General features: G+C 35.1%; 3 protein-coding genes and 1 pseudogene across 3 annotated transcripts; 2 read left to right on the top strand and 2 right to left on the bottom strand.

Annotated features, from left to right (window-relative positions):
• Window positions 1-1,899: 1,899 nt before the first annotated feature.
• Window positions 1,900-3,899, bottom strand: LOC120125826 (probable serine/threonine-protein kinase At1g01540). The gene is made up of 6 exons (XM_039144171.1): window positions 3,145-3,899; window positions 2,927-3,049; window positions 2,679-2,849; window positions 2,470-2,599; window positions 2,177-2,386; window positions 1,900-2,101 (listed from the first exon to the last, which is right to left on the bottom strand). Exons 1-6 carry the CDS (start codon window positions 3,783-3,785, stop codon window positions 1,946-1,948), a joined length of 1,431 nt encoding a protein of 476 aa, XP_039000102.1. The 5' UTR covers window positions 3,786-3,899; the 3' UTR covers window positions 1,900-1,945.
• A 1,114-nt stretch (window positions 3,900-5,013) lies between these two features.
• Window positions 5,014-11,628, bottom strand: LOC120125383 (annotated as a pseudogene).
• A 1,096-nt stretch (window positions 11,629-12,724) lies between these two features.
• Window positions 12,725-13,297, top strand: LOC120125376 (stemmadenine O-acetyltransferase-like). The gene has a single exon (XM_039143805.1). It carries the CDS (start codon window positions 12,725-12,727, stop codon window positions 13,295-13,297), a length of 573 nt encoding a protein of 190 aa, XP_038999736.1.
• A 27-nt stretch (window positions 13,298-13,324) lies between these two features.
• Window positions 13,325-14,073, top strand: LOC120125365 (vinorine synthase-like). The gene is made up of 2 exons (XM_039143796.1): window positions 13,325-13,723; window positions 13,882-14,073. The coding sequence occupies exons 1-2, from the start codon at window positions 13,325-13,327 to the stop codon at window positions 14,071-14,073; spliced, it is 591 nt and encodes a 196-aa protein (XP_038999727.1).
• The last annotated feature ends 2,505 nt before the right edge of the window (window positions 14,074-16,578 follow it).

The following is a 16,578-nucleotide window of genomic DNA, read 5'->3' as shown; positions in this document are numbered from 1 at the left end:
ACGGTTTTGGCTAATTATATTGCTTTATGTTTCCGCACACCAATTTTCGTACAAGGGAAACCGACGATCCACAAGAACGTTCCAGAGAACAAACAATAAAAAGCTCTTAAAATAAATCAAACATATTTATCATGCTTATTTTCTTAAATCAATCAACTTCGACAAAGTTTAATCATATCAAGAAATATGGTAGGTTCTATGAGCTACTTCTTATATCACTTTAAATTTATTATTTATTGAATTTTAGTGGTCAAAAGTTTTAAATTTTTTATAATTAATTACAATATTTTTTTTAAAAATAACTTTATAAAATAAACATTTAAAATTTTCCTAATTAAAATATTAAAAAATATTGTATTCAAATGTTTATTAATAATAAATTTTGAATAATAAAAAATCAAAATTTTATAAAAACTGCCTACTAAAGATTGAAAAAAAATATTATAAAATTTTAAAATATTCATAATGTTTCTAAAATTATGTATAAAACGTTATAAGACCTAAGTATGATGAAATATGCGTTCATTAGGAGAAAAAACAACATGTTCAACGTTTATAAAGTCGCATTGACTTTTTAAATTAATCAACAATGTCTCGTAATTTGGTATAAACAAAATAAATCTATCTAGAAAATAATTATTAAAACTTAATTTCTTATAATTTTATTTGGGTTATAAGTGATGACATGTTAATTATTACATATAATTTTTATTTAATAAATTGTTAATTATTGTGTTATAAATTCTGTGTAATTGATATGTGAAATTAATCTTAAACGTAGTTGATATTTGTTTGATAATTATCTATTTCCCTAAACATTATGAATCATTGTTGTATTGAACATTAGTAGGAAACCTAAATCATCAGCCAAAAATGCAGAACCAAGTAAAGTTATAAGATGCCTAATGTGGTCGTTAGGCTCAATGGCCCCAAAGCATGCTTTCGCCATTAACGGTGGAAACAAAGCAAACGTAATTATCCTATTGTCTCTTGGCGAGATGCTTCATTTTCCGACAAGGCAACACTGATAAGAAAAACAACCCATATGAATTAAGATGGCCGTTTCCATCAAATTAGCTGGCTGTTGGGTCCATTTCTCACTTGATGTTGACGCGTAATCTATATATATAGATATATATTAGTTCTACCACAACAAATGGTCCATCACCAATTCCTCATCTCATTTCATGCATTGCTATTTGCATATTATCATAGAAAATATTATATTTATCTTTGCTGTATTTTCTCCAAATTTATTTTAAAGATTACATCTCGTTATAAGATTTTTATTTATTGTGTGATGAAATCACCATAGTATTATATATTTTAAAGTTCTTCGAAACCTTCAAAATTCAATGTCCTTCGGACAGTTATAAACCTTAAGATGACATTTGACAAACCCAATATAATCTACAAGAGTCATATATTTTATCTAATAGTTATATTTATTTAGTTTGTCAACCTATACATAGACATCATGATCCTAGACTTATACCGACACTAAAATCATATATATATATATATGATCAAAAGGAGGGATTTTTCTCACTCTCTCTTAACTTCATCGTCATCTTCAAACTGTTTGATCTTTATTTTTCCTCCGTTGAATAATTGATCACGACTCTTCGCACAAACCAAAAGAAATGAACCGTCAACAATCAAACCACAACTCAAATTTTACTATCAATAATTGATGCACCGTTAAATATCGTCACAATATAAATTTTATTATCAATAATCGGTATCATCAAATATTACCTTAAAAAATCTTCGAACAAAAGAAAATATCAAACCGAACCCCTTTTTTGTTATAAATTAATGAAGACAATCAAATACAATCTGTAAGAATTCAATGAGTCCATTCATTTATACAAATGCAGGATTGTATGTTATGTACAAAGACAAAGGATGAATGCAGATCATTGTTTTGCTAAGTGGAGCATCATTATCTGTACCTAGTTGGCTGGTGGTGATGGTTCCTTTCGCTATCGCCTTCCCATGTACGAGAAGCAGAGGCCTCGTCAAATCGTCGCTCACCGAATTTCGTAGCATGGCGATTTGTTTGCTGATCATTGGATTGATCGTTCGCAATCCGACGTTCCTGCAAAGAAAAATAACATCAAACCTCCCTTTTTGGATGCCATGAATGTTGGTATGCAGAAAAAATTGTGCCTACGTCGTGAAATAGCAGATCATCAGACTCGAGCATGTGGATAACATGTCCCATTTTCGGTCTCTTCAATGCATCAGGATCGATGCATCGAAGAGCGACTAGTAGTATGCGTTTAAGTGCTTTTGAAGCCGGTATCTGAGGTAGTTTAGGATCGACTACTTCCTTAGATTTTCGGTTTCCGACCATGGTTTTTAACCATTCCACCAAATTCACCTGCAGTTCTCAAGTCATTTTCAAGTTAGCAACATTAGGAGCTGTGATTCTACTAGCCGAGGATGAAATTTAGAAAGCCTAACCTCTCCTTGCTGTCGGCTATAATCCACGGGACATCTCCCGGAAATAATCTCCATTATAAGTACTCCAAAACTATAGACATCACTCTTCTCGTTCAGCATTCCGGTACAAGCATACTCTGGAGCAACATAACTGAAACACACATATATGCATTCATAATACGTACTATTATTGATTATTTTTGCAAGACCGGAAACAGAAATCAACCAACCCGAATGTTCCCATCACTCGAGTCGTCACGTAAGTCCTTTCAGAGCACAAGAGTTTAGCAAGGCCGAAATCGGAAACCTTAGGGTTCCACTGGCGATCGAGTAAGATGTTGCTAGCTTTTACGTCCCGGTGAACGACCTTTGGTTCAAGACCCTCGTGAAGGTAGGCCAAACTGCAAAAAGTAGTGCAATAAACACTCCGAATAAAAACCATCACAAGTGAAATACAGAATTCAAAGCTATGATGTACCCTTTTGCTGTTCCGAGTATGATGTTCATCCGAATATCCCATGTAAGAGGACTGACATCTCCGACTTCACCGTGGAGCCACTGTTCTAAATTGCCATTGTCCACAAACTCATATACAAGCATCCTGAGCATAAAAAAAAACAGATAATAAGTTACTTATCTTTAATAAAATCAGAAAAAAAGGGGAAACTAGCCTTTGATTTCATAGAATTGCAGTACCTGTATGCACCTTCAGCACAATATCCATGCAATCTCACGAGATTCTTGTGTCGTGCTCGGCCGATTGCTTCCACCTCCACCTTGAATTCCTTCTCAGCTTGACCCCTGTTATTAAGAAGGTTCTTAACAGCAACTTTAGCTCCGTCACTTAAAACGCCGCTATAAACGATTCCGTAGCCACCTTCGCCGATCACATTCTCTTCACACAATCCGTTCGTAGCTAACTCCAGTTCCCTCAGAGTATACCATCTCCCCCAACCGAGATGAGACATTTCCGGCACCACGCTTCCACTCCCCAACGACGCCGTGTCGCTCGCGCCTGCACTCGTAGGCCCTCTACTTTCCCCACTCGTCAACACCACTTGAACCTCCGCCACCGACTGGACGATACGGTGGTGATCGGAAGCGGATTGTTGGTTGATTGTTTCTTGAAACTCTTTGGACACTGGTGGGGAAGGGTACTCCAGGTGGTGGTGTCCGGCGGATTTGCGGCGATTGGTGAGGCAAAGCGAGATAAGAAACAAAGCGACGACGATGAGTGAACCGGAAAGAACACCGATCAGTACCCATAGTCGTAAGCCGAAAATGGACGTCGGCTTTGATAGCTCGGCGTTAAGAAATTCCAAGTCGTACACAGCCATTGTAGTTTATCGTTTTTTTGTTCAATAATCCAGCAGCATTAGCTCCACACCAGAAAAAAGAAAAGGTTTTTACTTGGGATAGAAGACAAAGAAGAAAGAAATGGAGAAGACAGAGCAAAAGAGACAGTTTTGTATATTATATTGCTATTAATTTAGCTTGTTATGGACATTTTTAAATAAGGTTGTCTCTACCTTTTGCTTCTTAAATTAAAGGAAACAAACAACATAATATGTGTGTGCCTGGTTCTTTCTATCTTGTAGCTTTTGTGAATGAAATTGAAGACGGCGATTATGAGGATGACGACGAGTACGTAGGTTAAAGCTACGAGATGAAGATGATAATAAGATTGCGTAGCAACGTCCCCAGTCAAAGTGTGATACGATGAGATAGTCAGGTGAGGTGAGACTGATTAAGCAAAGCTTAAGAAAGACTAAGCGTCTCAATCTCACCTCTCAAATTTATTTTCTTCTTATAAAAGAAGCTCCGGTTAATAATTGATGAAGATTTCATTGAATCTCATTAATATTTTATTATAAAAAAACAATTTCATTTTTCATAATTCAGCTTCCAACATAAAAAGCTATTAAAATTGAAACCGCATCTAATTGACAAAACACAGCAACATTCTGCTTAATTGTGTCACACAAATCTTAAGTACTCTCTAATTACAACAACAATAATAATATCATGATATTATCCCCTTTAAATTTGACAACACAGCTAATGAAAAACCTTGTTTAGGAATCTAAGCACAACAACATAAGTCAAGTTGAAATTGTACTAAAATTTGATTAGGGAATAGTTCAGTTTTTTCCACCAATTGTTGAATAATTATTTTGTTAATTGATTGAATGAGATGTGACATAAACTTTGATATACATTGGAATCTTCTTTTGAAATTTGAGCCTATAAACATGCATCATTGTATATGTTTTATACTTTTTTGATATACATTACAAGTTAATTTGACCCCTTTTTTTAATTTCCTATGTTTACACCTATCTCATTGAAAAAGGGGAGAGAGAAAAAAAACATAAGGAGAATGAATAGTAAATGTTACAGGCAAATATCTCGAGATCTTTTCCTATATTTTCATTTGTAGCTGGAGATTCAGTAAATTGTGTAACCATTAGCCGTTCAGTACAAGTTAATAGTTGATAAAAGTTTCGTTGCATTCAATACTTTCGTCTAGTCTTCCCTCTGTTGTGTTTAGTTCCTTCCCATTGAACTAGCTTTCTGCCTAAGCGTGCCTTCTTTTTCTCAAGTGCCTGAACTAGTGATAAGGCCATGCAACTCGATACAAAATCAACGAACAAAAATATTACAATCAAATTAAGTAATTCGACCCCAGTTTTTGTATTCTCTGCCTCCCCTTATCACTCTTCCTTCTTGTCCGCTTCGTCAAGTGCAGCCAATCTTTCAACGAACGGAGGATAATAATATTGATAAGCAGAGTACCACTGATCTGTATTCATAGCCGATAGACTTTCCTCCTGAAAGTTATGCACCCAAAACTCTCAACTCGGTAATATGTATAGTCACACCAGTAACATGCACCAAAGAGGTGATCTTTTTGCCTTGAGTAGTTAACAACAATGAAGCAGTCTTCATTTTCGAAACGACATAGTAGATCTGGATTCAAACCACCAAGTAAAAATGACAAGAAAATCACCTGCAGCTTCACTAGACAGGCACGCAAAGAAGACCCGTAACCAAGCTTCTTTGTGAAGGCATCAGCCTATGTAAAACAATAAATACAAAACATTAAGATCAACATATTAGGTTACAAATAAAAAATCAGCATTTACTCCAGAAAAGAGGTTACCTGAAATTCAAACGATCTGCTTACAAGATTGAGACCAAAGCTTACAAGGTGTTGGAATGGTATTACAGTATGCTGCACAAGACGAGGTAAAAAAATGGTTAAACACTTAACAGCTTATATAGTACATCCCATTGTTAGACTACATATTTCAACTGCTAGTACATTGTTTTGTTATTCTAATACCTGAAATATGATAAGGCCAATTAGTACAGGCTGTGTGTCAAAACCAAAACTTCGGAAAAGATCTGTTGAGTTCCTGACCAGCATATAACCTCCGAATTGAAAAGACGTAAGAATCTGCATATGGAAGGAAGAAAAATAAATCAAACATCAAAATAAAGGCATGGACCTAGTTACTGAAGCAAGAAATAAGACACATCCACTTCCAACTGGAGAAATTGAGCAGAGCATAATATGATGAGATAAACAGGTGGTGTTCTAAATGTTAAATAGAATAAATTGCTATTTTCACAGGGTTAGGCATCACTTGCGTGCTTTTGGTTTCATCTTCTTATATTTTATAGTGATTGGGATTATGATTATCTTGCTCAGAGAGCACTACCATTTCATAAGGTTTGACTGCCCAAAGAAAGTATACCTGAGTAAGCAAAACACCTCAATAACTTCTCTTTCAGACCTACAAAACAAATTTTTATTTTCTAACAGAAAATTATTATCACCGACCATGTTTAATGACATCCCTAGCAATGTCACCATACCATAAATCGAGAGCCATGAACCATAATATAGTCATAACATGGTGATCATTTATTCAGAATAAATAAAAGAAGACTGAGTATGCTTTTCTTTCTTTTTTATCTCTAGTGAGGAAAAAGCTTGCGATAGAACAACCATAGCTTACATGCACAGCGATAAATGAGTACATGGTATGATTTAGCTTCCAGTGCCCCAGTTCATGAGCAATAACAGCAACAATTTCCTCATCATTTTTGCACTGCAAAAATAAAACTGAATAAATAAGACTTTTTCAAAGTGTCGAGCGAGCCTTCACTACACAGACAATGGTGAGATAATTTATCATTCTTTCCAACTCCTTTCATAACTAGGGAAAGGAACATATTTTGTATTCAGAAACTTTCATATCAAGTCAAAATGCATCCTCAAAATCAAGATAAATAGAATGGAATTATGTATAAGTTCCTATATAAGCAATAAGATTGTTTGCTAAGAGAGAAATCTACTGGCATAACATTAGACCATATTTATCACAAACTCAAAGCCTCCAGAGATTGACAGACACTGTGCCTATTATACAAGTAAAATATGCACTATGCAAAAGGCACAACCGCGCAAGGTACTCATATGCCCAATGTTGAAAGTCAAGCAATGCACCAAATTAAAAGTTCAAAGTTTGACAACTAACTTTGAAAAAATGGTTTTCAAAGTTTGGTAAATGTTTCTTTGAAAATGATTTTCAAAGTTTGGTAAATGTTTCTTTGAAAAATAGTTTTTCAAAGTTTGGTAGATGTTTGTTGAAATATTGTAATGGGATAATCATAATTAGTCACTAGACTTTAGGGTATTTACATGATTAAGTCCTTAAGTTTCAACTATAAATACCTCTAGCTCATTTAGCTTCAAATCCATCCCAAAAATCATTTCTTTCTCCCAATACTAGAGAGTTTTCTTGTGAGTAGTGAGTGTTTTGTAAACACCTGCAAATTTTATCTCTTAGTAAAAGATCTGCAGCAATCCGAAGACTTAAGCACAATTGGCTGAACTTCGTTATCAATTTCGGGTATTATTTTTCCACTTTTATTTTGCATTCTCACTAATCTGGTTATAAGGAAATTATTCGTACTCGGTTTATTTCCTAACAACTGGTAATCAGAGCTTTTGATTGTAAATTTTGTCAATTTTTGCGAGGTTACTATTCATGTGAATAGTGAATTTCGTGAATAGTAAAAATTTTGTCGGCGATACGAAATTGTCGACGGAGGTGTTATAATACACGGTGGTTCGCACAAATTGTCAGAAACGATCCGAAGAAGCCAGATTTGAGTGGGAGCGATGGCTGCAGACGAAGGAAATGTGAAAATTAAAAAGTTCGATGGTGCGGACTTTGCCTTTTGGAAGATGCAGATTGAAGATTTTCTGTACCAGAAAAATCTATATCAACATCTCTCAGGAAAACAACCAGAGGGCATGAAGAATAAAGACTGAGCTCTTCTAGACAGACAAGCCCTCAGAGTTATCCGATTGACGTTGTCCCGAAATGTTGCTTTTAACATAGCAAAGGAAAAGACCACGGCGGGTCTTATGGCGGCTCTCTCCAGTATGTATGAGAAGCCATCGGCCTCAAACAAAATTCATTTGATGAGGCGATTATTCAATTTGCGGATGGCGGAAGGGACATCAGTGGCTCAACACCTAAATGAGCTCAACACAATCACAACCAGTTGAGTTCCGTGGAGAACTATGTCAGTGGTGATTTTGGGAAGGTTCATCTAGCCGATGATGAAACCTTGAAGATCATCGGAAAAGGAGACATCCGATTAAAGTTGCTAAACCAGACCACCTGGACGCTGAAAGGAGTGAGACATATTCATAGCCTCAAAAGAAATTTGATTTCTGAAGGACAGCTTGATGGTGAAGGATTTAGCACAACTTTTTCAGGCTGTGAATGAAAGATTACCAAAGGAGCACTCATCATTGCTCGTGGTAAGAAAACTGGTACTCTCTATATAACCTCAAATTTAGATAATATCATTGCAGTAGCAGATGATGATGGAAAATCAAACCTATGACACCAAAGGCTTGGCCATATGAGCGAGAAAGGGATGAAGACATTTTTGTCAAAGGGGAAGTTACCGGATCTAAAGAATGTAGATGTCGGACTATGCGAGGATTGCATATTTGACAAACAAAAGAAAGTCATCTTTGCAAAGATTGGTAAGACACCCAAGGCTGAAAAGTTAGAGTTGGATCATACTGATGTATGTGGACCATCTCCAGTTTCATCTCTTGCAGGCTCATTATATTATGTCACCTTCATCGATGATTCTACAAGGAAGGTGTGTGTTTATTTTCTGAAGAAGAAATCAGAAGTCTTTGATACCTTCAAAAAATGAAAGGCCATGGTGGAAAATGAGACTGGTCTGAAAGTCAAGCGGTTGAGGTCTGACAATGGAGGAGAGTACAGAAATCGTAGATTCAGAGATTTATGCGCAAACAATGGGATCAAGATGGAGACAACAGTTCCCATGACACCGCAGCAGAATGGCGTAGTAGAGCGCATGAACAGAACTCTAAATGAACGTACCAGAAGCATGAGGATACATGTCGGATTGCCCAAATTTTTATGGGCTGAAGCTATCAACACTGCAGCTTACTTGATCAATCGTGGGCCCTCGGTTCCTTTGGATGGCAGAATACCAGAGGAAGTTTAGAGTAAGAAAGAAATAAACCTTTCACACTTAAGAGTGTTTGGTTGTATTTCTTATGTACACATAAACTCTGCTGAAAGAAGTAAACTTGATGCCAAGTCCAAAAATGTCTTTTTGGTTATGGTAGTGATGAGTTTGAATTAAATCCTTCATGTTTCATCCCCTTTTTCAGTCTTAACTCTAGTACACATACTTAAACCAATCTATATTCATTTATTTCATCTTAAATCTCAAAATCTTATCTTCCTTATGTAATTCAATAATTACATAAATTTTGCAACATGTTTCAAATCCAATTCTATTACTTCATATCTCTTACTTAGATTGATAACAAGTCAAATCCAACTTTCAATTCTTGTTATGAACTCTATTCCAATATTTCATTCAAGAACCTCTAATCTTTAATCTTCTCTATCTCCTTTATCTTTTGATCTTAAGATAACTTAAGCTTTCCTTAAGCTTAGTTATCATCTAATGATCAAAACTCAATCTTAAACTTAACAAATAATTAACTAAGTAGAAGACTCGCCTTTGAGCTTCGAGATACGGGAGGAGAGGAAGAAGAAGGAGAAGAAGTTCTGGAGAAATATCTCCCTACATGCTTATCTCTTAATAAAGAGATAAGATAATTATCTTTTAGATAAAAAGACCATTTTGCCCTTTAATTCCTTTAATAATTACTAAGAACTTTTAAGATTTATTTCTAGATAAATCATTGAACTAATCCATTCTTCTACTTTAATCACCAAATTCTGAAACTTTACAATTAAGTCACTAACCCATAGTTTGGGATGTTACAAATCTGGTTATAGGGAAATTACTCATACTCGGTTTATTTCCTAACACCCAATACTAGAAGAAATACAGTAGAAGATTGAAAAGAGATTGATTCTGAACTAAAGATTAGAAGACAGGGAATTCGATTAACTTTATAATCACTGAAAATAGCTGGGAAAGAAAAACATCATTACTAGGTTTAAAGTGAAGGCCTAATACAGTTTAATAGAGTGCCGTGTGTGCCTCACAATGAAGACGATGATCAAAGCTCACGGGCAATAATATAAACTCTTCCACTGAATAAACAAGGATGTTTTGCATCTATTCTTTGTTCAATACAAAATTCTCAAGGAAAGGACAAACTCGCAAGAGGTGAAGAAACTTTTACTTAGTATTAGATCCATACCTTCTGAATCAATGTGTGTCATAAAGGACAATACGCTTGTACGTGAAGAATCCATACAGATAGGCCTGCATGATGTTGAAAACATTAAATCATAAGTGGGATGAAAAGTCACTTCTGCAATCAGTCTCAATGTGAATAAGTAACGAATATTATCAAACTGAAAACAGACACAGTTTGCTTATTCTCAATGCCATCTGACAGTGACACATTAAACAATTCATTACAATAATATTCCCAGTGTGTGTATATATCACACACACACAGCAGCCACGATTCTTTAAAGTAAGATAATAGAAGTTATTAGTATTAGACTATAGTTCAAACCTTTACAGAAATTGTTTTGCAGAAGAAAAACACTGTGTAATCTTAAATGATGGAATATGAAAAAGTTTACAAACACAAGAGAGTGAACCAACCAATGACGCTTACATTGCTATGGCTTGATCTTGTGGATCCATCAACAACGAACAATTTCTTTAAAGGAAAATTAAGGGAGGAAGCAAGCTTCCAATCTTAAGACTGAGCTCTCCATGAGGAAGCTATTTCCCACAGTGGCATACCAAGCAAAACAAAATAATTAAGACTTGGGAAAAGAAGGTGCTTGAAGGAAACTATGAGACGATGGTTATGTACTCACAGGGGTGACCAAACAAAAAATTAAGAATCACCTTTCTGCAATTTCAGAATTAAGAATCACCATGGTGAGAGAAGGGTGACATAATAGCAAAAAGATTAGAGAGTAAATAAGATCATAAAGTCTTGTTGTTAAGATAACAATTGTCTGATTATAGTAGCATGGACCGGCAATGTTCCACCACAGAGCCAAATGCTAGAAATGTGCACAATTTTACCTGTACTATCCAAATAATAGCAGAAATAGATGAGAAATTTATCAGGAACAGAGAGATAAGTGTAATAAAAAAAAAGAGTAAACAAGGAAACAAAATGGTATAGGAAAGAGATTTAGTGCTTAAGAATACAAACTTTATTGAAACCATGACGGGCCTCGATCACAAAAGTTGAATAAAGAGAAAAAGGGAGGTCGGTGACCTGCATTATAAAATCACAGATTAAACGGTCAATGCTATCTTATTCAAAGTGATGGTTGTATAAAGAATCCTCAAATGAAATATTGTAATTCACCTGTGACCATATCAGAACACCAGCCAAAAACGAAAGAGTGTGCAGTATTTCATTCTCTTTGTTTAGACCAGCTAAAGGAAAGAAATTTCCAAATTTCTACAATAAATAACAATTAAATATACAAGATAGTGAAAAGCACCAAAAAGAAGGATCCATTAATTAAACACCAAACAACTCACCATCCAAAACCAAGCCAATATGCCAAAGAATAAAACTGCAGCGTCTATCAAGATTGTCACAAACTCATGAACAATATGGAAGTGGCTGAAAAGTAAGAGATGCATTATGGTCAATGTTGGATCAAGTCAAAAGAAAGCTTGATTGGTCCCTAATGATGTAATCTTGTAAATGATCAATACAAACAACAAAACCAACCTCTTGTGACAGGATATTCGAAACGGGAAAAGAAAGGAAGAAAGCAATAAAGAAACTTGAAAGATGCCTAAAAGCTAACTTAAATCCTAGATTTTTCAATCACCACCAATCAAGAAAACACATTTGCATGGATACTAATCGAAACTGGGAAAAAAAGTATATTTTAACTAATCTGTTTTAAATTATATTAAAAAAAGAAGAGCTTCGTTGTTTATTTCTATAACCGGAAGAAATGGATTCGAGCTCAAACAAAAGTAAGAATAAAAAGGAGAAAAGCTTACCACCAACAGCTTCCATGCACGTAAACGCCATGTCGTATCGATAAAGAATCCGCGAATGCAGAGAGAGAACGATAGGAGGGGTTTTTGCTATGGTTTTAGTCTCTTCGATACATGAATGGTCTCTATACGGGTACAGTTTTTAATACCCGCGTTTGACCCGACTATCACTATCCGTTTTGTTAGCTCAAAAAGAATTTTACTATAGGTCACTAAACTATGTTAAACTAATCATTTTAGTCACCAAACTTTCAAAAATCGCTAAATAGGTATTAATTTTTTTAGATAATTAGAAAATAATCATTAAATTTAGGGTAAAGTATAGTAATGGTCATGAACTTTTATAAAGATTTCATTTAGGTCCCTCAACTTTTAAAACTTGCAATACAGTCCCCTAATATTTAATCCGTTTACAATATGGTCCCTGAAAATATTGAGGGCCATATTGAAAACGGACTAAGTATTGGAGATTATATTGCAAGTTTTAAAAGTTTGGGGACCCAAATGAAAGATTTACAAAAGTGCAGTGACCATTACCCTTAATTTAATACTGGTCAATCGGTGGTTTGATTTACGACCGTTGTAGAATTTTTATATTATATATATTAGACAAACAATTTCTAAAAGTGGAAAAAGTAGTATAAAATCCATTGAACCTGAACTTGAATAGAACAAAAGACAACCAGTTTCCATTAGACTTTTAAGCTTCATTGCAATTGTTGCAGCAATGGAAGTTCATATTACTTCAAAGCAAATGGTTAAGCCATCCTCTTCAGAACTTCATCTCTTGAAACCATTCAACCTTTCACTTTTAGACCAACTCGCTATAAGGAAGTATACTCCGGCAATCTTCTTCTACGGTAAACCTAGTGATTCTTATATCGACGGTTCCCAATTCTCAGAGCAACTAAAACAAACACTCTCGAAAGTTTTGACTCAGTTTTACCCTGCTGCTGGTCGGGTGAAGAACAACCCTTTTATTACTGATTTCGACGAGGGAGTTCCTTGTGTTGAAACCAGTGTGAAAGGTCGATTATCTGATTTCATTGAGTCAACTAAAAAACTAGAGGAAATGAACCGATTGCTACCTTATCGACCCTTTTGCTATATTCAAGATTCAGCAGCACCCCAATTGACTGTTCAAGTTAAAATCTTCGACTGCGGTGGGATTGCACTAGGTTTGTGTTATTTACACAAGATCTTCGATGCAGCAAGCATATTTGCTTTCCTTAAAAGTTGGGCAGCTTTCAGTCGTGGTTTGAATGGTGAAATACCAAACCCTGGACTGTTAGGGTCATAGTCACTGTTTTTCCCTCCGGTTGAGTCAATGCCGGAAAATGCCGATTGGAAAAGCCTGTTCTTCAATGGCGGTGGGCGTAAGATAACAAGGACTTACGTGTTTGATGCCAATGCGATCTCGACTCTTAAGTTGATAGCGAAAAGCAAAAGCTTGGAGCAGTCTTCCCGAGTATTAGCTGTAAGTGCATTCGAATGGAAACATGCCATGCAGGCTTCTCGATCAGTTTCAGGAACTCTAAAGGCAACTATTTTATTCCAACCAGTGAACCTTCGACCAAAATTTAAGCCCGCCTTACCGAGTTATTCAATTGGGAACATGTTTTCGATGGCAAGTAGCATGTATAACCCAGTTGGAAAATATATTGACTTGTCTGAGTTGAGTTACCTAGTGAGAGAAGCAACCAAAAGTGCCCCTAATGATCCCCAGGTTATTCTAATATTCTGCAAGGATTTAAAACTATGAAAGAGCAAATCAGCCATCTTGCAGAAATGGACTCAAAAGGAAATGTATATTTTTTTTATTTTATTTTAAGCAGCTGAATCAATACTTTGGATGCAAATGAAGATTTTGGGTGGGGAAAACAGACTTTGTTTAGCATTCCAGGGATCCATAATCGAGAGTTCAGCAATGGTTTCGTTTTAAAAGAGGCAAGGCAGCACAACGCCATTGAAGTTTGGATTACTTTATCCGATAAAGAAATGGGTTTTCTGGAACGTGATCCAGAGTTCCTCGCATTTGCTTCTCCAAGTTCTTACTTTGATAAAAGTGAGATCTAAACATAAACAAACAAGAAAGATGATTCCCAAACTTAAAACTATTGTTGCCAAGGCTAAGTAAATTTCTTTGGTTTAATACTGTTGTGTTAATAATCAAAACTAGTATGTTCTGAAATCTGTTTCTTCTTGTTCTTGTCTTCGTTTACAAATAATAAATGTAAGGGTAAAGCATAGTAATGGTCACTAAACTTTTTTAAAGCTTTCATTTAGGTCCTCCAACTTTTAAAACTTGCAATATAATCTCCAACATTTAGTCCGTTTGCAATACGGCCCCTCAACATTTAGTTCGTTTGCAATATGATCCCTGAAGTAACTGTTGGGGGACCATATTGCAAACGGACTAAATGTTGGGGGAATGTATTGCAAGTTTTAAAAGTTGGGGGAGCTAAATGAAAGCTTTAGAAAAGTTCAGTGACCATTACTATACTTTATCCTTAAATTTATTGAACAAGTAGGGGTGTGCATTATCGGATATTATTCGATCCGAATTTTCAGATATCCGAAAATTTTGGATACCTAAAGTAATGATCCGTATACGATCCGAAAAAATCGATATTCCAAAATTCTGAAATTTCGGATCGGATATCAAATATCCGGATCCGAATCCAATTTTTGTTAGAAAAAAAAGAACAAATGATAAAGGGGGCATAATAAATTTTGTATGAAGGGGAGATAAAAAAACATAATGGATTTGTATCTAGCTGAATTTCATTATGAATATTTTAACATGTACCTAAGAATTAAAGATAAAAAAACATGATTTCGGCTCGTCATCTTCCAACGTTGAGAGGAAGAATATGCAAAAATATGTGTAATTATGTTATTTGTGTTTACAGAAATTAAGAAGATTCATAGATTGTTCTTCACAGGTTCATTGCTTTCGAGTAAAGGTTAATAATATATTACACTTACTTTGACCAAAGATTAAAGTTCCCTTTCTTTTGTCGTTTTAGTTAAAATTCTTTATTATTTCGATAAATAAAGGTTAATAATTCGTGTAAGACAAATAACGAAGGGGACGACGAAAAACAAAAAAATTAAATGAGGGTTACTATGCACTTCACAACTCAAAAGGAGGTGGATCAGACAAAGAGTTCAAGTTGGATGATTGCTAGTCAAACAACTCTCTCTGGCATAAATGAACTTTCGCACTAGGGAAAATTAACTTTGGCACTAAAGTAATTAGGTTTGAAAGAATCCATATAGCCCAATCAGCTCTGGGCTTGAAACCTACTAATATAGCCTAAATTTTTTTGGGTTTTTAGATAATCCGAAATTAGATTTTTATCGATCCGTATCTGATCCGAAAATCCGAAAAAAATTTCGGATACCCGATCCGAACTATCCGAAAATTAAAAAACGGATCAGATATCCGAATTTTTCGGATCGGATCAACGGATCGGATCGGTCGGATCGGGTTTTTTGAACACCCCTATGAACAAGTAAAATTAATTATAATGTTTCAATTATAATTTTATAATAAATTAATAATTTAATCATCATTTTATAAGTTTTAAAGTTGAATGATCAAAACATTTATTTTAGAATTTTAGACATCATATTTTATATAATGTAAGCAAAATACAAAAGATGTGTTAAATTTATATAAAAAGTAAAGATATAATTTTAAATATAAAAATAACATAAAAATACAGATCTTATGGGTCTTTTGTTCAGGTTTTTTCCTCCACCATGGGGTACATTTGCTCCGGCAGACATGCCTTTTAAGCATAAGAATAGTAGCTAGATATCACCCAAGCTTCTTGCATGTAGAAGATGCGTGGTTGCACAATTACTACAACAACCAAAACCGAGGAATCAACCTAGCGTTTGGCTTTTTAAGAAGGGGAATAAAGAACATAGCAATCAACAACGTGCCAATATGGCAGGATATTCAAGTATTAAAGATTTTATGTTAGGTAAATAAATTATCACTAAAAAAATCTTAAATTATATGAGAATTTAATTTTTTTGAAAGAGAAGATGGTCCTCACGAATCCCTTGTCAGTCAATCTAAGATCTCAACCCTTGTCTTTTACGCACCAAAGAGATTACAATGCCCGAGTCTACATTAAAGATGGTGATGGGAAATGAAACAGGCATGCACCAGAAAGAATATGTCTCCATGCAACAAAAAACCAGTGTCCTCTGTCCCACACCCTTGATCTGCACGTTCATGGATGGCGAAAACAAAAAGAAGTTGAAATTTTAGTCAAATCACCTCAAAAGTCATTCACTTATACCAGTTTCATTTGACTTGCGGATAAAAGATCCCAAAGTTTCCTGGTTGAAGGAACCTGGCCTGGCCGTGATCAAGACTCGGAAGCTTCATTGAGAAATAAAGAGGAAAAAGAGAGATCTTGAGTGCATTCGATTTTCATTGGCCCAGTGACAAAGTTACCATTGACTGGTTTGAGCTTACCGTGCTCTTCACTTGTAAAATGCTTTTGAAATATCATGCCATTACCAATTAAAATTAAAGGGTACGCCGCCACTGTTCACCGT

This window comes from Hibiscus syriacus, unplaced genomic scaffold, assembly GCF_006381635.1.
Source record: "Hibiscus syriacus cultivar Baekdansim isolate YM2019G1 unplaced genomic scaffold, ASM638163v2 tig00001349_pilon, whole genome shotgun sequence".
Taxonomy (NCBI): Eukaryota; Viridiplantae; Streptophyta; class Magnoliopsida; order Malvales; family Malvaceae; genus Hibiscus; species Hibiscus syriacus.
This window is presented reverse-complemented; position numbering and strand designations above follow the sequence as displayed.